We start from the raw sequence: 24,630 nt of genomic DNA on the forward strand, positions 1-24,630 counted from the left end.
TGCTTTGTTACTTAAAAAAGACAAAGCTAACAGCAGGATCAAATGGTGCTGGTCAAGAATCCTACCACAATGCACAATATTTGGGAAATTGGGTTGGGGTACATTTTAGTGTTGTGGTGCATGGGTTAAGCCAGTGGTTCTCGAAGTTTTTTTCATATTCCTCCCTTAAAGACTCAAAGACTGTTAATTCCTCCCCAAAAAAAGGAATATTGCCAAAATTTCACAGTATATGGATATGATGTGCAAGATGCGTTTTTTTTTGTTTTTTTTATGATATATCTCAGAGATAACAGTGAACATTACAAAAGTAGGGTACGATCATAAAGCAATGGAAAATGCAAAGAGCAATTTTACCGAACAAAATTTACATAACATATTTACAAAGTGTTTTCATTGTTAATGTGAACCATGAGCTTCATGTTTAAAAAAAATCATGTCAGTTTTGCCTGAAAATATCCGCGTTTGTAAATCTTAAGTGTTCCTCTTTTTGGTCAAAATATCTGTAATTTCACTAAAACCACATTCAACTAAATATGAAGTCGGAAATGGAAGAAGTGTTTGCTCTGCAACCGTTAATTTGGCATACTTAGCACAAACTTGTGGATTCAACCACAATAGCTGTTTTTAAAATGAGTGAATTGGTTAAAGTTGCTCTCGAGCATTGGCTTTGGGCATTTTGCAGAATTTAAAATCTTATGTTTTACCCTTTCTTTATTACTTTTACGTACTTATAACCATGCTAAAACAAACAAACAGTATAAAACAGACACCTGGTGCTAGTGAACTTTGCTCACTGTAACAAAACAATCGATATTGTAAACCACACAGAGTCTATTATGACGAAGGTTAACACAGTTCAAGCAGCATATTGTCTTCACATTAGGCTACTTTAAGCCATACATTAAGTAGACGTTCCCATTTAAACTTTGTGCACTTAGTTAAATACCAAATAATAAAAAGTGATCCATTTTCATCCACTTTTCCTCCCCAATTCCTCCCTTGAAAAAATTTCCTCCCAAAAATTTTAAATTCCCCCCAAAGTGAGCCAAGTGGCTCCCTTTGAGAACCACTGGGTTAAGCATATTATTAAATAATAATACTTGGCCCACCATCATCGAAACACTAACTGACATGCGACACCCTAACTAAAACATTGTGTTGCTTTAATAATTGTTTGAATGCAGTGGTAGGATTCTAGACTAGGATAAAACATATGTTAAGGGTAAATGCTACACATACGATACGATGCACAAAATGCGCGGCTATGGAGACGGGCTCAAAACCAAAATGTGCACAATGTGCACCGCATTCGAAGGTGCACATTGTGCGCACAATGTGCACTTGTCATATGTGCACGAACCAAAATGTGCACCGCATTCGAAGGTGCACATTGTGCGCACAATGTGCACTTGCGATATGTGCACGGTTCAGTGCACATTTGAAGGTGCACATTGTGCACTTGCGATATTTGCGCCAAATGTACACTAAATCTGCATCTAATGTGCACCTCACTTGAATTTGATGTGCTATTAATGTGCCGGTGCGGCAAAGGTGGCTAAAAAGTTGCACACTCTGTTTTCCGTGATCACTTTATCCACCGCGTGTGATGGTAAGGCGCTATTTGTCCGGCAGCCGATTATTATTATCGAACTTAAAAACAGACAGACAGGCAGATGTAGGATTTGTACTTTTCTTACTTACCAGAAGATAGACAGATTGTCACAAATTTAATTATTGTAGACCCTTTGTTCCGGACTAATGCGTTTGTCCGCGGGAATCGCCGTTCGGGTCAGCTACCCACCGACTTGGTTTTCCCTCAGGGACAGGACTTTGTGTGAATTTCGAAGTCTCAGTTTTTCTAGCGCTGCTGACAACTTTGTGTGCGGTTGCGTTTTGGATGGCGTTGTGTTGCATTGTCATTCCTCGGGTTGATACCGAGAGAATCGGACGCATTTTGAGCACGGTTTGCAATTTCGTTGGTTAGAGGCAAGAATAATTTTTGAATTGTGAAGTCATTTAAGCTAAGTTACGTGACGTATTAAAAAAACAGCAACTGATTGATAATATATGGAAAAAATGAAAAATCAACGTTTTATTTAATCAATATTCATATTTTTGTCATAAAATTACGAACATGGCGTTAACTTTACTCTGTAAAATACAAGTTGTGACGTCATGCTGGAGTGAACCGCTTTTGTTTACAGGTTGGGGTTCGGTTAAGGTTTATGTTCTTTCAAATTATTCCGTTCAGTTCCGGTTCTGGTCCTTAAAATTTTACAAAAAACGGTGATTCGGTAACAGTTCAGCATTCTTTACCTTTTTGGATGTTGCATAAATGTAGGCCTATGCCTTTACTTTTTATTTTCAGTAATTATATTTTTCTCTGTAATCTAACATTATATATTTTTTATGTTTCTGTAGCATTTTTTTACGGTCGTCTTTAACTTTTCTTTAGTGTATGGATTTTTAATTTTTTTATTTCGATAGCCTTTCCTTTTTTATTCATTTTTTATTTACTTTACTATAATTTCATTTTCCTTTGTCATTTGAGGTTATATTTAATTTGTGTCTGTCGCATTTTCATATTACCTACCTATCGATAGTATTTCGTTTATAATCTTGCTTAAAGTATTTCGCAAATATTGCTGCTGCAGTTTTCCGTTTAAAATTTTTCTATTCAACCATTTCCAACTTTATATCTTACGATTGGTATTTCGCCCTGAAGTGAGTATTGTTTTGTTCCCTAATTGCTTTTGTTCTATATGTGTGCCGTGACGCCTTCAATTTTCTGGTTTTATAAAATAAACTTTTGTGTTGAAGTTTTTTAAATTCGATAGAGCCACTAATTACGAGGTCGATAGAGCCACTAATTACGAAAGTAATTTTTAGAATTCATTGATCATTTAAAAACAAACACAAACAATCTAAGCAGACGTATCGCTATTCAATGTTCAACTAATTCTAACCAATTTTTTTCTAAGTTAACAAAATTAAAATGCAATAGTGCAGTTGAATTAGATTAAAAATGGTCAAACATAGATCTTTAAATACAAGAAGTGTTGCCTTACGTTTAAAATGTCCTATTAACATGCAATTGGTTTGGGGTGCCCAAAACGTGACATTTTTTCCGATAACCAATATCGTGAACAAAAAGTATCACAATCCGATACCCAATGACGTCATAACCATGCCCACATAAGCAGAGTAGTTAAAAATTATGAACGTTTAAAAATACTTTTACGGGTTTTAAGGCTAAATTTGCAGGTTTAGTTACCTCCAGTTGTTAACTTATTTGTTTGGTAAATTTAACCCATCTAATCGAAAATCCATACAATTGGGACTCAATTAAAAAAAAAGAATTATAAAAAGAATAGATCGAAAAATAACATGCATAATAAATCCACTCCATATAATCGGAAATCCATAAAAGTGGAACTCAAATAAAAAATATATCATAATAAAAAGAATGGCACGAAAGATAACATGTATTACTTGATCTTTTCCATACAAAAACATCATCGGAAAAATCGTTTAATATGAAGTTATTTATTTTTCTGTATAACGTTCACTGATACATTGTAAGTTGCACATTGAGCGATAGTGCACAATGTGCACTTAATTGTCACATATCGCAAGTGCATATTGTGCGCACAATGTGCACATTTCGGTTTGCGTACATATCACAAATGCACAATGTGCACCGAACCGTGCACATATCGCAAGTGCACATTGTGCGCACAATGTGCACGTTTTGGTTTTGAGTCCTGTTGCGGCTATGACCGCGGCTGAGCGGGAAACTTGTTTTGGAAAGTTTATGTTTCCTGCTTGATTTTCGATTATGTGTTACATAAAAATCGGTTTCATAAGGTTTCAAACCAATCGGACCACATTTAGGGGTCCGCAGACACCCCAAAATTACCACAGCTAAAATCTGGGACTTCCCCTAATACCATACTGTAGGGTTTTCTTTAAAAACACAGAAACCTTGTAATTTTTATTCTAAACAATGGCAATAAAGCGTAAGTAATCTAATTTCTAGTTTTATTGAACTTAAAATGCATTCTTAAAACGCCTAAAGCTTTACTCTACCCCATTTTTGGAACTGTAATTTAATTTATAACATATGTAGGCTACAATAAAATGTAGATTTTTTTCTTTTTTTTCTTTAACAACCACAACACAAACACGGTATAGTAGTAGTACTAATAAAAATAAAAATAAATTTTGCCATTGTATGAACTGCGTATCGAACACAAATAAATATGCTAGCAAACCGTTTCGAGAAGCAACCGACTGAGTTTTAGCGCAATACTCATTCAGAGAGCAAAAAGAAAATGACCGTTTTGACTTTTCCGGTTCAGGTTCGGTTCGGGTTCAAGATTTTTTTCGGAATCCGGTTCAGCTCCGGTTCGCCTAAATTTATTTTCAAACCGGTTTATAACGTTCCGGTTCGGATGCACTATGAGATTAAAATGTGGGTCAATAAATGTAGAGTTACGTAACGTAAACAAGCAGCTCGTTATTAAAATATCTGGAAAATAATAAAAAACAAGGTTTTGTTTAATCAGTATTCATTTTTTTCCCTAAAATTTCGACCATGGCATAGATTAACTCTGTAAAATAGAGTTGTGACGTCATGCTGGAGTTAACCGCTTTTATTTGGGAGGTTCGTGGTAGGCTGCTGCTCATAAATGCTACAAACCAAATTATTATTAAGTGTACAATATTTATAAATTATTTGGGGGCCCATGGCCCCCCTGGCTACAACCATGACATTGTAGCGACACGTCATCACATTGTTATTTATCACAGAGAATTTCTTGTGTGGTGGCAGTGGCCTTTTTTACATGTTTAATTAATCGTTTTAAGTAATTAACGAATAACAAAAACATGCGCCCCTTTATTATTTTTGTCTATTTATCAAAATTGTCATAACGCATCCTTACCAAAAACATCCTGTTGTATATTTATCAAAATTGTAATAATATATCTATTTATCAAAGAGCTTTATGTGTCTAAACTCGAAAATGTAATGTTTACGAATTGCTACTGTGTGCGTTTTTAGTGAAAACTTCCGGTAAATTGCCAGTGCCTTGCGAAACAGTTCGGCCACTTGTTCACAGATGACGAATAGCAAAATTGACACATATCCTTCCTCAAATTGTCCTAGAATGTGCGACCTTAAAATCGCCGCTTTGAGAATTGGCACATTAGCCGCATCTCAAAACAATGATTCGAAACTGTGTTTACAGTTAGAGAAGCCGTTTTTCGTGTACTAATATGGACAGATTCTAACTTCCTTGTAGGAGATATGATGAGAAAGAAAGGCGATAAGCCAACACCCGTGTGACGAAATTACTATTAGATAATGTAACAATTTGCGGTGTCATTGCTGCGTCATAATCTTTTTCTCGCACAGAAAATTTCTCTTCTAAGTTTTGTGTATAAAAAGGATTGCTTACAAAATAAAAATGTCCAGTAATCAGGATCAATTTACAAGTTGTTCTGCTGTTGAACCAATCCAGTCTTGTTTAGACAATACAGTGAGTGGTTGTGTTGCTTGCCGGCTTCTGGCTGGCCAGCTCAACACCAGCCAACACAAACTTTGTGGATTTGTAATCAGACAACAGCAAAACTTATTGAAGCAATAGCGAGGTTGATTGCCGAGGCAAATTAGTTTAATGAGACTTGCAATTAAAACACGCATGCCTCACTTGTATCGCTGTTTCACTGTAAAATGTTTGATCATGGAAAAATACTGTAAAAAAAACATCAATTGCCGATCTAGCAAGATTTTGCAAACTAAGCTTTCTAAACACCATTTTTCACTGAGTCAGGGCTCGCCGGCTCATACAACATCCGTTTAATGTTAACGCATGTTTTGAAATTCGCAATATTGTCAACAATTCGGTATTTTTAGAATCGAATATGCGTTTGGCCTGTTACGTGGCTTTGTCGATCGAAGGGCTTTTTTTTAGCCATATTGGGACAAAAATGTTATTTCCGTGTACAAGAGAGTCGAGAGAAAAAGCTTAGCTGGAACCGCCCAATAATCACGTGACGCCTACGTATTATAATGTAACAAATAACCATTTTATTGCGTATGTACATCTTGCCTTCTTTATGCACATCTCTTTTTAAACTTCTTAAAGGTTGAGCGTTATATGATTTGACAATCATTTTAACATTATGATTATTATGAAGGTCCGTATCGAATAAAGTGTTGTCTGTTACTCAAGGAACCAATTGAAGTGCTCGTATGTTAGAAGCAGAGACAATGAACAATTCTATATGAATGCAGTATCTACATTGTAGTCGTAAGATTGATACATCGAGGCACAAAAGGCAATTAAATGAGTACTCATTATCAACTACATCTACAACATCTACACAGTCACTATTTTTTTTTATCAATCTCTTTGAAAGTTGTGTGTTATTTTTTTTGTCCAGTCGTCTGATGCAAAACTTTTAAATTTGCAACAGGTCTGCCTTTATTTATGACTTCAACTATAGAGCTTTACACTACAAGAACTGGAACGTCACAATTGAGGCTTCATTATGTTTTCCGAGAAAATTAGAAAAAAAAAGCACGCATAATGCAGTGTATGGAACTTTTGTGATCTGAAGAGAGGCACGGCTTGGCGCTGCCTCACTTTGCGTATTTCAACGATTTTGACCGCGTGAACGCTTGATATGAACAACGCAACAGAAATAGTAGAAAAAATAAAGGACGCTTAAAATTTGCGGTAGAGATATAACTGATATAACTTTTGCTTTGCCAGATGTTGCTGCCTCACCTGCCTCCCCTGACTGCACGTCCATGATTGCTTCCTAAGCCATTTTCCGGACCAACTCAACACGCGTTTTGTGACCGCATGTTTTCATCGACTCTTTCCCCGCGTTTTTCCTACTCGCTCCGCCCCTCCCACTCCCTTTCTCTTTATGTTAACCGGTCTGCCTTTCTCTTGCTATTTTTCTTGTTTGGTCTTTATAAGATGTGTTTTCAGTATGATCTATCTACACTTTACCATTTTCTGAGTCTTAAGTTAGACGTGTTACGTTTTATCTGATATATCTGAGATCTTGTTGGAGCGAAGCTCTGTTAATCAAAGTGAGTACTGTATATTATAACGCTATTATATTGCATGAAATAAATCTGATTTTACCCCCTTGTAATCCGAGTCTATTTTATTCTAAATGAGCTTAACACCTCAACCGCCTGCAGCAAGTTGCACGTTGCTGAGCATTTTCGGTTAATACAGCAGCATAATCAGTGTTTAATTTTCCCCCTCTTTCGGCGGCATTATTCACAACTTTGTAGCATCTTGCTCCATATTGTTACCGGGTTGAAACCCCGGTCATTCAATTAAAACAGTCTGGTTGATTGTGTCGTCATCACGCAAGCCTGCTTTGTGTATTCTTCAAACTGTCAACATATTGCTATACTTCTCGTGTTCGTGAATTGTTTAGAATTTCCTGTATTTTTGTATCGTGTTGTCACGAAATTTAGTTACCGCCAGCTGGAACATGTTATTTAAGTGATTTTCATTTATGCCAAAATCAGCAGTCCTGGGCTCCACTATAGACACTCGAGGAGTGCACATCTAAATGGAGAAGGCGAGTACGAGCTATGCACAAGCGGCAGCAAAAAACTCAGGGAGTGCGCTGAAAAGGCCAAACTGTCTAAGTTTTAAATCTGAAAGAATGCTTAAATGAGACGAGTTATGGCAGTTATTGAAAGAGACTGATTTTCCTATCAGTAAAGTACTTGGAATTGCAGAAATGAAAGGAACGCAGGTGGATGTGACCTGCACAAGTCGACAAAACGTCTTTGAATTACAAAGTAAGCTGGCTGGAATATCCTACATTAAAAATGTTCGACTTTATGAGAGTGACCTTATCAACGTGGGAATTGGCTGGGTTCCAATACCGTTTCAAAATGACATAATCGCAGAAACATTGAGTCAACATTATGGAGAAGTTGTAAAAATGATACACAAAAAAGACAAGGTTGGATTGCTATCGGGAATGCGTATAGCCACTATGAACAAGACAGACTTGTCGGAAAACCCGATTCCAAGCTACATAAGAGTTAATAGCTTTGAGTTTTCGTAACTTATCATGGACAACAATTTACTTGCAAGTATTGTGGTGACGCTGGACATAAGCAAGCGAATTGCCCAAAAAGAAAAAAAGATTTTCCAGAACTACAAAGAAACAATGGCGGAAGAGTGGAAAATGAAAACAGGTCAAAGCTTATCAGAACCAGATCACCTGCGGCGCGCCAGACTAAGCAACCAACTACTGATAAGAAGTTGCAAAGCAATAGAAGAGAAGTGGGGAGAGATAAGACAAACAACCAGGATACCCCAAGCAACATTGAAATCCCAGAAAACAACTCCGACAACGAAAATGCACTGTCCACATGGTTTTCACCGGGCCGTTCTAGCATTGAGCATTCTGGTAAACCAATCATAAATAGCCCGAAACCTAAAAACAGAGTTCGAGGAAGTCCCGAATTGCTACTAACAGCAAATCACAAAGCATGTGTGAAACGCCGATCTCGCTTGTATGCCCAGAATGCCACACCGAAAGTTGCCTGGCACCAGAAGCAACCCAATTCTATTGCTACAAGTGCAAACATGAGTTCAACATATCCAAAGCATGCTGCGACGAAGAAACTACAATTTTGGTGCCTACCCAGGAAAAGGTTATCAGCTGCCCGAAATGCACAGCGGTGATGCGTTGGATGCCCTGCTGCAAACAATTTCAACCGGAGTTTGTGATGAAGGACAACATATTTGAATGCGTACAATGTAACAGGTACTCAATTGCATGAGTGTGTAATACATTTAATTCAGTTCCGAATCTCGCAATGAGCAAAGAGTGCTCCAATAGCTCATGTAACTATAAATTAATCAACTGTAGTTGCGGGAAAAAATCCAACGAATGTATCGAACAAAGTAAACCGTTTCGATGCCCATGTGGAATCGAATATGACGATGACATAGAACTTAGGGCGGAACAGAAATGAAAGCCCGATTGTATTTGTATTATTTTTGTGAATCTCCTTTTGTTTTTTGTCTTTTTTTGCCTAATGTCTATTACTATTGTAAACGTTGCGGGAATCCGTGATCCGTCAAAACGGAAATCTATCTTTAAGTATATTAGAGAAAAAAATACCACATAACCTTAATACAGGAAACATATTGTACCCTTGGGGATGAGAAACTTTGGCAGATTGAATGGGGAGGAGAAATTGTCACATAGTACAAATCGCAGCAAGGGGGTAACCATTTTATTTTTCAAAAACTTAACGTATTTTATTAATCAATCGACAGCTGACACAAGCGGGAGGTATCTCATATTAACCATTAAACTTGGTGATACGCAAATAACATTAACAAATATTTACGGGCCAAACAATAATAAACTAGCCTTTTTTGACAACTGTGTAGCGTCTACTTCTGCGTCCAGGCCTACGCAGACGCCCAAACGGGTACTTTTGACGATTCAAAAAGGTTTGACGATTCAAAAACGCGCCCTCCTACACAGTTCTCTCCCCCAAAGACTCCACAAAAGCATCTAACCAAAACTTTATTATTGACACGCTTTAAAGGCTTGAAATGGCAGGACGAGCAATTATGTAGGCGAGTGAGCGGTTTTCTAAAATCAACGAATAGGCAAATTATATATACATATTTCAACACAAAACAACAAATAGCACAAATCTCACCGAAACGTTTGTGCTTGGGTCTTCAATTAAATATGTGTCGGTACGAAGCCAAACTGTAATAATAACATGATATTTAGGTTAGTTATTGTTGGCACAATGAAAACAATTGCCGTAACAATGAACAATAATGACAATTCTTACAATTGCTACACACTGAGTTATGTTTACATGTACACTTACAACAGTCAACACAACACTTACCAAAATATCAGCTTGCGTTCAAATACACAGAAAATGTAACTTCACACAGTTAGGTCAAATTTAGGTTTTAAATTACTTCTGCAAAGGCATTAACAATAAAACATTAGCAGCTTCAAAACTCAGCAAACCAAACGGCTACGTTTCCAACAAAAAACGAGGCGACATCGTGACCGCATGAGGCGGTGTTTTTAACCATTTAAATTACACGGAAAGGGGAACAGTTTACAAAAATGTAGATTTGCGATGTAACATTTTCCCCCCTAAATGTACGACACAGGACAGTACATTTCAATTGACATCGAAAAAACGGCGCAAATCAACGTAAGGTCGAAAGACCGAAGCCTCTGCATGTACATTCGCAATCGCGATAGTCACGCCTGTATTTGAGCAAGCGTGAACCAGCAGAGCGTTCGTTTCCATATCATCCTTCTTTTGTGCACCACACTCCGATCTAGTAATCGACGACTAGTTGTCGGAGCGTGTCGGATGCACGCCGGTGCGCGCCTCTACGATGAGGCATAATTTTGCAATCGGTCGCTTTACGACACTCGATTGTGTTTTTAGATCCACATGTCGGACAACTCCATGTTTGTCCGGATAGGTTTTGATCACACGACCCGATATCTCCTTCTTCGAGGTTTCTTCTTTTGTCAGGCCACTTCTGTCGGAGAGCGATGGTGGACAGGTACTCTTTCGTCCACCTCCTCCAAAATTCGTCTGCTAGAAACTGAACTTGTCGCCAGCGACGTCGATTGTAGTTATCCTTTTCATCAAACTGCCCAGGTGACATTACAGGACTGGGCCTTTGCAGTAGAATGTGATTTGGTGTCAGCGGTTCTACGTTGCTGGGGGTAAACGTGACAGGTGTCAGTGGTCGCGAGTTGAGGATATTCTCAACTTCTATCATCAGCGTATGAAGAGTGTCCTTGCTGATGCTAGGTGCTTTTCGCTCAAAATCTTTTTAATTGAACGGATCATCCTTTCCCATATTCCGCCCATATGGCTGGCTGCAGGCGGATTGAACGACCACTTGATTCCTTGTTGCTGAAGGTGCGTTTCCAGCCCCTTTTCATCTATTCGTTCCAGTAGTTCGCGCAAAACACGTTCAGCGCCAACGAAATTGGTTCCATTGTCGCTGTATATCTCAATTGGCTTTCCTCGTATTGCAATGAATCTTCGTAAGGCATTAATAAATGCGTCAGTTGATAAATCCTCAGCGATTTCAATGTGCACTGCGCGCATAGTCATACAAGTGAAAATGCAGCCGTATCTTTTCACATCGCTGCGGCCACGTTTTACAATAAACGGGCCCAAATAATCAATTCCAGTGTGAACGGTGGTTCGCTGTTCTTCAAACGAGCCACGGGTAGATCTGCCATCAGTTGCTGGCCGCGCGGCGCATTGCTCTTGCGACATAGTATGCAATGGGCCAGAGTGCTCCGAACTGCGGCACCGCCTTTAATAATCCAATACTTTTGGCGAATTAACGTCCAGGTGTGCGCAGTTCCGGAATGACCTGCTTCTTTGTGATAATAGGTTATTATCAGCTTCGTAAGGTGATGGTAGCTGGGCAGAATAATCGGATGCTTGGACTCAAATGATATAGGTGCATTGTCCAATCTTCCTCCAAGTCTTATGACACCATTCATTAGTAGGGGATTCAGTTTATTTAAACACTTCGTTTGGTCGCACTTCTTAAGACAACGACGAGTCTGCCTATCAGCGTTTGAATTTGACTCTGATAGTGCCTTGAATGCAGCGGGAAAAGCGGAGCGTTGAACAAACTTCACAATTTCCAACTCTTTTTTTAGGCGATTCAGAGATGAATATCTTTGAACAAAGGTTTCCAATGGCGTTATAGAACCGCAGCAGGTTGCCATTGACGTTTTTGCTTCTATGGGCTTGAATTCGTCCGGTATCTTTTCTTCTGAGCTAGAAGTGCATGGCCAAAACTCTTTGGTTTTCCATAAATATGCTGGACCTTTTAGCCATGTACTGGATCCTAGCAACCACTTCACGGTGACCCCACGTGATGCTTCATCAGCAGGGTTTAGCTTAGTCCTCACGTGCCTTCACTGAAATGGAGTAGTTTGCTGGTGAATTTTTGACAACCGATTTGCCACAAAAGTTGAAAATCGCTTTCGCTCATTGCGAATGCTGAATAAAACAGCGTTTGAGTCTGTCCAGAAAACAGATTCACACTCAGAGACATCCAAATTGTTTCTTAACCACTTGTCAGCCTTGATTGCAAGAACAGCTGCAACAAGTTCCAACCTTGGAATGCTTTCACTCTTTGGTGGCGTGACCTTGGCTTTTCCACACAGAAATGAACAATAAACATCATGAGCATCATTTTCTTGACGAAGATAAGTAACAAAACCATAGCCGTTAACAGATGCGTCGCAGAAGTAATGTATTTGACGGTTTATCACTTTGCCGAAATTGGGTGGAGTAAAGCACCTTGGCAATGTCAGGTGTTTTAGCTCTGGAAGTTGACAACACCATTCCTTCCACTTTACTAAGAGAGGCGTTGGGATTGCATCATCCCAGCCTAGTTTCATCTGAATGACCTCTTGCTGGATTTTCTTGGCGACAAGAATAACAGGTACTGCAAAACCAAGTGGGTCATACAGCGAATTGATGACTGATAGCATTTTTCTTCTGGTAAGCGTAGTTTCCTCTTTAGTTTCCTTTGTACGAAATCCAAATGTGTCTCGAAAAACATCCCAGAACACACCAAGCACACGCTCTTGAATTCCCTCCTGTGGAAATATTTCCTTCATTGACTTTGCCCTTTCTGTTTCAGGTATAGCATCCAAAACTGCTTGACTGTTTGAAATCCACTTTGTTAGATGGAACTCACCTTTTTGTAACAACTGACTCAGTTGGGATATAGTGCTTATGGCTTCCTTTTCTGTGGAAGCAGATGCTAAACAATCATCTACGTAGAAATTGTTTTTCGCTATGTCAGACACATGCTTGTCGAACTCGTGTCCGAACATGTCGGCTGTGTGCTTCATGCAAAATGTGGCACAGCATGGAGACGATGTGGCTCCGAAAATATGAACTAACATTTGGTGAACAGTGGGTCTTCTTTCCATGTTGCCTTCTGGCCACCATAAAAACCTAAGCGAATTGGCATCGCTCTCTTTGACTCGAACTTGGTGGAACATCGCTTCCACATCACCGACAATCGCAATCGGATTTTGGCGGAATCGGGTCAAAACACTGATCAAACTATTAACGAGATCAGGGCCTTGCATGAGGGCATCGTTTAAAGACAGGCCCTTGTACTTCGCCGCGCAGTCAAATACAATTCTGACTTTGCCCGGCTTCTGTGGATGGTAAACTGGATGGTGAGGAAGATACCACTCCTGTCCTGTGACAGGCTCGTGGGACGGCACTTCGCGGGCATAGCCCTTTTCAATGTACTCTTGGATTTTATCCACATAGTTATTGCGAAGCGCTTCGTCTCTTTGCAGGCGCTTCTTTAAATACTGCAGTCTTCTTTCTGCCATAATAAAATTGCTCTCTAGTTCCTTCATGCCTGGCCTCCATGGTAGAGGAAGGTAGTAGTGTCTATTGACATGCTGGACTTCTTCCTTCATCAACTTTAAAACTTCTTTGTCCTCCTTGGAAGTTGGGATTTCTAGTTCTCCAGGTTCCTTTTGAAAATCTTGATACCACGATCTTTGTATTTGGTGATCAAGCTCCACTGTCTGAATTCGGTTTGCTTTAATGCATCCCTTGTCTGGAGAAGGACCGATCAGAGACCAACCTAGAGGTGTTCGAGCTGCAAATGGCTCCTTCTTTCTTCCAGTTCTAATTTCTAAGGTTCGGTGAGCATATGGCGTATCGGTGCCAATTAACAACATTATTTCCTGGCTATCAACTCTTGGCATATCTAGTCCCTTTAAATGAGGTAAATGCTGTAATTGCTCTTCAGTAGGATAGGTGTATGGACAAACTGGAATATGGTCCACTGACATTGCGTCTTCTATATCAATGACTTCCTTTCCGTCCATGGACACAACTTGTAAATCAACTCCAATTCCTTTTAGTATTTTTGGTCTTCTGCCAAGTGTATCCATTTGTACTCGTTTTTGTTTTCCAGATAAGCCAAGCGTCTCTATCAGTTTGGTATGGCAAAACGTTGAATCTGAACCAATATCAAGGAAAGCATAGGACTCCACTTCCTTGCCATTGGCGAGAAACCTGACAGGGACAACACTCATATAGGCGCTGTGTCCGTCCTTTACTCTGTTACAACTCACTTTGGATGTCGAAGGCACATCATTTTCAGGTGGGTGCCTTTCTCTTGCTTCAGGACTTCTTGAGACAGGAATGCTTTTCGGAGGCAAATGCAGCAGTGCATGATGCCTTCTTCCACAGCCTTGAACAGTACATGTAACAGCTTCTCTACAGAGTCTTGCAATGTGCCCACTCTGTAAACAATTAAAGCACAAATTATTTTCACGTAGCCAGCCGGCTCTTTCCGCAACTGTCTTTGCCTTTAAACATGGACAATTCACAAATAAATGTCCTTGACTGCAAAACAAGCATCTTGGTACTGGCCTAACAAAAACGGGCTGGGTTGGCGCTCTGTTCACCTTTGTCACAACGGTGTGAAGAGCTCTTTTTCGTTTGTCTTTCTGTCTGCTTCTTTTCTTCTCTTTGCGAGGAACCAACAGCTTTCCAAAAACAGTATTGGCAACCTCGGATTCTTCTTCCACAAATTCCACCAGATGCTGGAAATTTGCTTCTTTACCAGACTCCCTGAGAATGGTAGCCACACGTCGCTTCCACAGATTCTGTGAACTGTAGGGTAGTTTGAGTACTAACTCTACTAGGCGATCAGTAGTACTTAGGTCACTGAAATTTCCTAAACCTTTCAAAATTAAAAGGCATTTTCGCAATGAAGTAGCAAAATGCTGCAAGCCATCTGAATCATCAGGTTTAAGGTTAGGTCCGCTGGTAAGTTGGCGAACAAACGCCCTCAAAACAATATAAGGTTTACCAAAATTATCATATAATATGGATCGAGCCTCATTGTATCCATCACTTGGGGGTAAAACTGTACAATGCTCTATAAGAGAATATGCTTTTCCTTTACAATGGCCCAACAGATAATTTAATTTCACCTGGGCAGATGGTGCCTTCTTCTCTATCATTGTTTCTAAACTTCTGATGAATGGCCAATATTCCATTGGTTCTCCATTAAACTTTACAGCATCCGTTTTGGGGGTGTACATTGCTTCTCCAACTGCAGTCATAATTCCACGAACTACAGCATTACTTTCCCTTTGTGTCACTTCCTCCTTAGCTGGGGGATCATAATCATGTTTGTGCTCCTGTGTAACGGTAGACTGAGGCAGAACCAGTTTAAATGGCGAACGGACTTCCTCTTCAGAAACGATTTTATTAGGTGGTTCTAAAACAGGAAGATCACAAGTATTAACATGTGTTACAACATGATTTTCTACAGACAGCCTTGACGCTGTCTCCCACACTTTAACTTCAGCTTCTGCTTCTTCAACTTCCTTTTGCGCTGCTAGTTTCCGACTTTCAGCTTCAAGTTTCAGCTTTTCGTTTTCAAGTTTCTGCTCCTTTGCAACATGTGATGATCTTACGCGTGCCTTCTCAAGTCTAACTTTAGCTTCCAGTCTCTTTGTACTGAATGAGGTACTTGAGTCTTTGCGACACTTCCAGAACGACGCGTAGACTTTAAAGAGTGTGAGCTTTCACTTGCAACAGGTAAATGCTTCACAGCTGAAATTGTTCGTTGAGCAACAGGAGATGTTAGACATGTCAAGGAACTCGAAGTAAGGTCATGTCCAATGTTATCTATCAGCTTTTGTTCAAACTGCGTAATTCTATTTTCCATTTCCATCTTGCCATGAATGACTCCATCTAATTGCTGCTGGAAATCATCACGTTTTTCGCCAGGTGGTAACCAGTCCAATAACTTTGAATAATTATTCATTAGACGCACTGAAACTTCTTCAATACGTTTACTAACTGATTCTTATACATCATTGCCTTTTCGGCCGTTCTGCACCAGTCATTTTACAGATCTTTATCATGCTTAAGTTCCTGCATTGAAGGTACAGCATGTTTAGTTTGCTGTACTGTTCTCCTATGCATAGGAGAAGATCTATAGGAATGTCCACTCTCACTTCCGGGCATTGTGGGCAATATGGCCTGTTCTTCAGTTCAAAACGTTCACAAAAAACGTTTCAAAATCTTCGGTGCAAAACGTTTACAAAAAACGTTTCGAAAACTTCGAATGTAGCGTCTACTTCTGCGTCCAGGCCTACGCAGACGCCCAAACGGGTACTTCAGGTTTGACGATTCAAAAACGCGACCTCCTACACAGTTCTCTCCCCCAAAGACTCCACAAAAGCATCTAACCAAAACTTTATTATTGACACGCTTTAAAGGCTTGAAATGGCAGGACGAGCAATTATGTAGGCGAGTGTGCTGTTTTCAAAAATCAACGAATAGGCAAATTATATATACATATTTCAACACAAAACAACAAATCTCACCGAAACGTTTGTGCCTGGGTCTTCAATTAAATATGTGTCGGTACGAAGCCAAACTGTAATAATAACATGATATTTAGGTTAGTTATTGTTGGCACAATGAAAACAATTGCCGTAACAATGAACAATAATGACAATTCTTACAATTACTACACACTGAGTTATGTTTACATGTACACTTACAACAGTCAACACAACACTTACCAAAATATCAGCTTGCGTTCAAATACACAGAAAATGTAACTTCACACAGTTAGGTCAAATTTAGGTTTTAAATTACTTCTGCAAAGGCATTAACAATAAAACATTAGCAGCTTCAAAACTCAGCAAACCAAACGGCTACGTTTCCAACAAAAAACGAGGCGACATCGTGACCGCATGAGGCGGTGTTTTTTAACCATTTAAATTACACGGAAAGGGGAACAGTTTACAAAAATGTAGATTTGCGATGAAACAAACTGTTTTGCAGACCTTACCACAATCACTGACGGCGACATGGTTGTAGGAGGTGATTTTAATATCATCCTAAATGCGAGTTTGGACAAAAGTTATGGGCCCCTCGCATGCAAACAAAAGATCGCGGGACATTGTGCAGGCTCACATGAATTCCCTTGAATTGCATGATGCTTTCCGCCATGTGCACAAGGTAATAAGAAAGTACTCAAGAATTCAAACCAAACCATTGGCAGCGACTCGTATAGACTTCTTTCTAACCTCAAAATCATTATTGACCAACATTATAGACGCCAACATTGTCACAGGTATTATGTCTGACCATAAAATCATAACGTTTACTTTAAAGCTATCTCCAAATGAACACGGTAAGGGATACTGGAAGTTCAACACGTGCTTGTTGAATAACAAACAATATACTGACAGAATTATCACGAGTTTTTGGAGACCTATACAAAAGACGCAATACGAAATGCGTCCAATCACAAATCGACCTCAACCTGTCAAACCTGAACCTTCCGAAACTAAACGCTTCCCAACTAGAAAGGACCGAAGAGCCTATCTCAACGGCCGAAATTAAGTCTGCAATTAACACAATGCCTAGAAATAAGCCACCTAGACTGATTGCCTGTTGAATTTTTCCAAACATTTTGGCCATATATACAATCTCTGTTTTGCGAAGCTTGGGACTACACTGAGAAATATCAGTCAATTTAGCCAGAGTCAGTCACAAGGGGTCGTGACCTTAATACCGCGAAAATACGATGAAATACGATTTGAAGAATATTTGAAAAAATCGTATTTGGAGAATATTTGCTATTTGCACCTTAATAGTATGTTACTCCAATCCAACATATCAACACACAATTTTAAGTTGTGTAGGCCTGGTGTTGATATGTTGGATTGGAGTTGCCACCAGATTTCGCATTTAAATTTGCGGCGGTAAAATAAGTTTTTTCTTAAGACCATTAAGTAATTTTACTAAAGAGAAGCCTCTTTTTAAAATGCAAGTCGCACGAGCCCAGTTTTAGACGTGCCACTTCGCACAATGAAAGTCTCACGCGCGGGACAATAAAGCGCAGCAGGCGGTGAGTCGCTTCGTCACTTCACAAGCTGGACAAAGCAAGCGAATATGAACGAATTCTGTATGAAAGTTTTTCTGCTGCTAGATGGCAGTTCGTATTGTGTATTTTATATTATATATTTCATATTTTGTTTTTCATTTTCCTTAACTTGTTTCTGCAAGCAAAAACAGATATGGGCCGAAAACTTCCCCACTTTGATGCGAAAAGGGTTCAAATATGGCGTAGTATTTGGGGAATGATCGAAACATATATTTGATAAATAGAATTTACTTAGATAATGTGTATGGCCATTTTATTACATTTTGGCCAGCTTACGTGTTTGAAAAGCAAATATTATCATTCTTCTAAAGACTTAAAATGGTTTAACGCCTATGGTTTGCTATACTTTTGCAAACTTTTACTCGGTAAATTTTTACCATGGCTTGGTCCGAGCAATCACTGTTAAAACAAGCTTTAAATCTGTAGTTTCAAACAATATGAAAAACACTATTATGTTCTCAATACGCAAACTTTTAAATCGAAAGTTTTGCTAGATGTTTAGGCCTGATGTTGGTATGCTGGTTGGAGCAAGATGCACGACAGGTGCTAACAGAGAGGCGTAGACTGCCTTAAGATTTCGCATTTAAACTTGCGGCGGTAAATACACCCTATTGACACTTAATTATTAGGCGAAGATTATCGCGAAGTAATTGGTTGCCCGAAAAAAAAACTAACGCCGCATTGAAAGCAAGCATTATAAATGTGTCGCCGATATTCTGCTTTGAACATCTCTACTCACAATGCTTCCCTCCGTTAATTGTACGGTGGGTGAAACTTTATTCACGGCCTTACCTCTTTGTGTATTACCGCAACAATACGATGAAGTACGATTTGGAGAATATTGGAAAAATCGTATTTGGAGAATATTTGCTATTTGCACCTATAGAGTATGTTACTCCAATCCAACATATCAACACTCAATTTTAAGTTGTGTAGGCCTGGTGTTGATATGTTGGATTAGAGTTGCCACCAGATTTCGCATTTAAATTTGCGGCGGTAAAATAAGTTGTTTCTTAACAGCATTAAGTAATTTTACTAAAGACAAGCCTCGTTTTAAAATGCAAGTCGCACGAACCCAGTTTAGGACGTGCCACTTCGCACAATGAAAGTCTCACGCGCGGGACAATAAAGCGCAGCAGGCAGTGAGTCGCTTCGTCACTTCACAAGCTGGACAAAGCAAGCGAATATGAACGAATTCTGTATGAAAGTTTTTCTGCTGCTAGATGGCAGTCGTTAGCTACAATGTGCTAAAACGCAATATTTCAGGTTTTTACCCCCCAAGCAAAGGCCCCTAGGGGTGCAGCCTCATAAACTTTTACAAAGCACCTACATACCACTCTACGCCATGTCTGAAAATTTGAAGGTTCTACGATGTCTACTTTTTCTATAAAGCTTCGGACAAAAATCGGTCTGAAACATACCATAGGAAACCAAAAAAGAACTAGACGGGGGTGCGGTTGTTGTAGATTTTGTCAGGGGGTATATTTTCAGGGCTTAGTGTTTATTTTTATTTTTTTTTATTTTTTTTTTAAAGTGATTTTTTTTTTTTCAATTTTTTTTTCATATTCATTTTTAAATTTTTATTTTTTATATTTTATTTTATACTTTTTATTTTTTAATATTTTGTATTTTGTATTGTGTATTTTATATTATATATTTCATATTTTGTTTTTCATTTTCCTTAACTTGTTTCTGCAAGCAAAAACAGATATGGGCCGAAAACTTCCCCACTTTGATGCGAAAGGGGTTCAAATATGGCGTAGTACTTGGGGAATGATCGAAACATATGTTTGATAAATAGAATTTACGTAGATAATGTGTATGGCCATTTTATTACATTTTGGCCAGCTTACGTGTTTGAAAAGCAAATATTATCATTCTCCTAAAGACTTAAAATGGTTTAACGCCTATGGTTTGCAATACTTTTGCAAACTTTTAGTCGGTAAATTTTTACCATGGCTTGGTCCGAGCAATCACTGTTAAAACTGACTTTAAATCTGTAGTTTCAAACAATATGAAACACACTATTATGTGCCTAATACGCAAACTATTAAATCGAAAGTTTTGCTAGTTGTTTAGGCCTGATATTGGTATGTTGGTTGGAGCAACATGCACAACAGGTGCTAACAGAGAGGCGTACACTGCCTTAAGATTTCGCATTTAAATTTGCGGCGGTAAATACACCCTATTGACACTTCATTATTAGGCGAAGCTTATCGCAAAGTAATTGGTCGCCCCCAAAAATGCTGACGCCGCATTTCAAGCAAGCATTATAAATGTGTCGCCGATATTCTGCCTTGAACATCCCTACTCGAAATGCTTCCCTGCTTTTATTGTACGGTGGGTGAAACTTTATTCACGGCCTTACCTCTTTTTGTATTACCGCGACAATACGATGAAATACGATTTGGAGAATATTTGAAAAAATCGTATTTGGAGAATATTTGCTATTTGCACCTGTATAGTATGTTACTCCAATCCAACATATTAACACACAATTTTAAGTTGTGTAGGCCTGGTGTTGATATGTTGGATTAGAGTTGCCACCAGATTTCGCATTTAAATTTGCAGCGGTAAAATAAGTTGTTTCTTAAGAGCATTAAGTAATTTTACTAAAGAGATGCCTCTTTTTAAAATGCAAGTCGCACGAGCCCAGTTTTGGACGTGCCACTTTGCACAATGAAAGTCTCACGCGCGGGACAATAAAGCGCAGCAAGCAAGCGAATATGAACGAATTCTGTATGGAAGTTTTTCTGCTGCTAGATGACAGTCGTTAGCTACCGGGAACTAAAACGCAATATTTAAGGTTTTTGCCCCCCAAGCAAAGGCTCCTGTGGGTGCAGCCTCATAAACTTCTACAAAGCACCTACATACCACTCTACGCCATGTCTGAAAATTTGAAGGTTCTACGATGTATATTTTTTCTATAAAGCTCCGGACAATAATCGGTCTGAAACATTTTCGGGCAAAAACAAGATATGTCCCGAAAATAAATTTTCGGACCATATAATAACGGCAAAAACAAGATATGTCCCGAAAATAAATTTTCGGCCCATATAATTTTTATCGAAAGAGATTATAACAGAACGAGGCGTCAGACAGGGTGATCCCCTATCACCAACATTGTTTTTACTATTCATTGAATGTCTGGCAAAGGCACTGCGCGATGATGCCTTTCAAGGAATAAAACTTATTAACCACACTGAATTTAAAGTGTCCCTCCTCGCTGATGACACGTTAATATTTCTCAAGAGGGGACCAAATTGATTTTGATCGGGTATTTAGTGTTATTAATCTGTATATTTTAAAAAGCCTTGTAATACCAACGTTAATTTACAAATGTAGTGTATTACCAATTATACCTTGCCGAATACTTTGTTCGTCAATTAAAAACCAAATTATTTTAATTTATCTGGGGCTCCAGTTGGGAAAGAGTTAAAAGAAACAAACTGACTGCAAACATTGAACTATAGGAGGTGCAAATATTTGAGATGTCGATTCCTATATTTTAGATTTAAACTTTAAATGGGTAGCAAAAATTTTGGATGTTAACTACACAGCCCCTTGGAAACTTTTTGAAAAAAATGAGTTATCTATAATGCAACAGAGTGCTGGGTTCGAGGCAACCTGAGAATAAACTTAAAAAAAGCGAAAAAATCGTCCCCCTGCAAACAATACGAAAAATAATAGCAGACCTCGGAGCCATAATCCAAATTGTCCATCCTGGTAAAACGCACAGCAGGTCACTATGGGTTTCAAAGAGCGTCATTTTTAAAAGCAAAACATTTTACTTGAAGCCTCTCATCGATGCGAGAATACTCGAACACTCCGACTTACTCGATTTTGAGGGAGAATACCCTTAAGTATGACCAATTGGCAATAAAGGAGAATACCTTAAGTAAGACCAATTGGCAATAAAATAGGACTTTAAACCGAATAACGAAGACTTTAAATTCTTTATTAAAATGATTGCTGCCTTAATTACCGCCCGAATAGGATCATACTGACGACTTTTTGAAAACTAAAGTAGGGGCAGTTAACAAATGTACGGAGCTAATTCAAATATGTCACACTACAAAGGCACTTTACAATAAAATTAAGCAGTATGCATCGGTAACCCCGGAAATACTACAAAACAATTGGGAGGGACTTATGCCTTTCTCCAAACACAACTCCTTGGCAAAAACTGTATTGTAATGCCAATAATTCAACAATTGAAACCAAGCTACGCTCGTTTCAAACCAAACTTAACCTACGTGCCATTGTAACTAACGAAACATTACACTCCTTTGGGAAAACTGACTCCGACCAATGTGTTTTCTGTCGAAATGCCCCTGAAACTATTTCGCACATATTTTATAATTGTCTTCATATTGAAAGCTATTGGGAAGCAATAACATCTTGGATTTCTTCAAAACGTTTAATTTCCTTGCAAAACGACCCTGTAACTCTCCTGTTTGGAACTGGTGTTGACAATGATTTGTTGAATTGCTTACTGTTATGTGCGCGCTTCGTTATATACCGCTGTAAGTATGCAAAGACATTACCGACGATTTCTATGTTTGTTTTTATGATAAAGTCTGTAAAACACTCCTAAATTCTGAAAATTTTGCGATTCATAAAGTTAATGCAGGCCTTTAGCCCAACCTGTCGCTTCTTGATAGGTGTTATTTTTATTATCGTCCGTCTTTCTATTTTGTTGTTTCAGCGTAATAATAATAATAATTAAAAAATACATTTACATACGCGGGAATTTAGGCATTTTACAACTTTTAAATATATTCGCCTTACATCGCAAAACCTCCCAAAGTGAAATGAATTATACCACTCTTACATTATGTGGTTAACAGCAAGTTAAATAACATTTGATATTTAGCAAATTTGATTTTTTTTAACGCAAGTTTTGTTTGCGCTTTTTCAGCTTCGCCTCTGCCAAATTAACTTTAAACGATTTACGAAAAAACAGTAGGCCAAATTTTAATAGGCTATTATCGAAGTTACCCTAAGAATTTCTTTTACATCTTTTCAAAGAGACAACAGGCTAGCGCCGAAGAATATGGCCATTGTAATGTGATAACCCTTAGGACATTTTTTGTGCTTGGGCGAATATATTAGCCTACGTGGTTTCTATGCTTAGCCCTGCCCAGCCTTATCGAGCACGAGCAATTTAAAAGCCCAATGCGTCAAGTCTCCTAAATTAAAGTTAACGAAAATTTAAGCCAAATACACGTAGGTTTTTTTCGTTTAATTGTCTTACTGTTATGGAAACACACAAAAAACCTACAAAGCAATAATATCTAAATCAGAACAATCTATCATAATATCACACGATTAAGACCAACAACAAAAAGCCCAAATTCGCAGTAATAACCACGACAGAGTTAAATCAAAAATCGTCGAAATGGACAAAAGAACGCTTTAAAACCAGTTGTTTTGACATCGGATGATTGCTCCTGTTTGGGGTTAGAAGAGGATATTGGGTAGTTTAGAATTGGGTTATTTGGCAGGGGGTTAGGCCTTGTACTGGTTATTTAAGTTCTATTTTGAATAAGTCGTTTATTACAACTATTAGGATTAGTCCTATTTTGACCATATTCCAACGTTGATGTTGTTCTAGATTCCACTTTATGTAGGCTAATCGATAAATACCGAATTGTTTTTTGTTCGGTTCGACCGACAACGGCAGGTTTCCTGTCTTATGACGCAACATAAAAGTATTGTACTTCCCCTGGTTTTACGGCACATTGCCACCAACTTATATTTATGCGACCAGTCTCCATGATTAACGATTTAATTGATTTATAGTAGTTTAGGGCTACCATATTTTCAACACCCAAAAAGAGGACATTTTTTTGCCTGCAACGATTGAGGAAATCGTGCCATATCCACAAGTAATGCATTCAGCTACGAAATTAATACGCCCCATTTTGAAACAAGGATACTTCTGGCGTAGTTCATCAGTAAACAGAGTTTTTCTCTTCGGTATTATAATTTACAACTTTTTTTTCTTTATGGTTGTCTATTTAAAGAATAATGAAGAAAATGAAAACATCTGCTGAAAACCACCTGTATTCTATAGACCAGTGGTTCTTAACCTTTTTCAACCGCGCCCTATGAAAAGCAATTTGGCATTTTCAAGTAAACATTACTGAGAAAACTTGAAAATAGTGAAGTTACATGTCGGTGGCGCAAAGCGCGAAAAAAAATAAGTTTAATTGGTTGAATTGGCGCTAAACTGTAAATTCAGGAGGCTTTTCGCATTGGGCACACAACAAATTGCTCGTGCACGAGCTGATTTTGACAAACGTGTTGTGAGGGTATTTACTCCACAGTTGTAAGGATGTGATGTCGAGTGCAAATAAAAATGTCAACCGCAAAAATAAACAAACATTGCGTTATCGTGTTTCAAAATATGTGGCGAGTGACGACACACAATACAACGGCAATATTGCAAAAACATTATCGATTATCCCAAAAAAGTTTAAGTCCCCCTGTTGCTAGTCTGTTATCATATATAAAATATAGTTAAAAAATAGTTCAAACGGTGGATGAGTTTTATCGTTTATCTATA

At 38.5% G+C, this 24,630-nt stretch overlaps 3 protein-coding genes and 1 pseudogene across 3 annotated transcripts in view; 1 reads left to right on the forward strand and 3 right to left on the reverse strand.

Annotated features, from left to right (window-relative positions):
- Nucleotides 1–1,845, reverse strand: part of LOC146164262 (mannosyl-oligosaccharide glucosidase-like) — a 35,189-nt gene extending 33,344 nt beyond the window's left edge. The window contains exon 1 of the mRNA XM_083380413.1: nucleotides 1,702–1,845. The gene's annotated coding sequence lies outside the window, so the exon portion shown is untranslated. The remainder of the gene's footprint in view (nucleotides 1–1,701) is intronic.
- A 5,763-nt stretch (nucleotides 1,846–7,608) lies between these two features.
- On the forward strand, nucleotides 7,609–9,034 carry LOC146164264 (uncharacterized; annotated as a pseudogene).
- Nucleotides 9,035–10,843: 1,809 nt separating this feature from the next.
- On the reverse strand, nucleotides 10,844–11,353 carry LOC146164265 (uncharacterized). Its single transcript, XM_083380697.1, has one exon. The coding sequence runs from the start codon at nucleotides 11,351–11,353 to the stop codon at nucleotides 10,844–10,846; it is 510 nt and encodes a 169-aa protein (XP_083236823.1).
- A 656-nt stretch (nucleotides 11,354–12,009) lies between these two features.
- LOC146164266 (uncharacterized) lies at nucleotides 12,010–24,516 on the reverse strand. Its single transcript, XM_083380698.1, has 3 exons — nucleotides 23,783–24,516; nucleotides 14,548–15,639; nucleotides 12,010–14,382 (listed from the first exon to the last, which is right to left on the reverse strand). Exons 1-3 carry the CDS (start codon nucleotides 23,957–23,959, stop codon nucleotides 12,010–12,012), a joined length of 3,642 nt encoding a protein of 1,213 aa, XP_083236824.1. The 5' UTR covers nucleotides 23,960–24,516.
- Between the last annotated feature and the right edge of the window lie 114 nt (nucleotides 24,517–24,630).

This window comes from Ascidiella aspersa, chromosome 2, assembly GCF_963924565.1.
Source record: "Ascidiella aspersa chromosome 2, kaAscAspe10.2, whole genome shotgun sequence".
NCBI classification, from domain to species: domain Eukaryota; kingdom Metazoa; phylum Chordata; class Ascidiacea; order Phlebobranchia; family Ascidiidae; genus Ascidiella; species Ascidiella aspersa.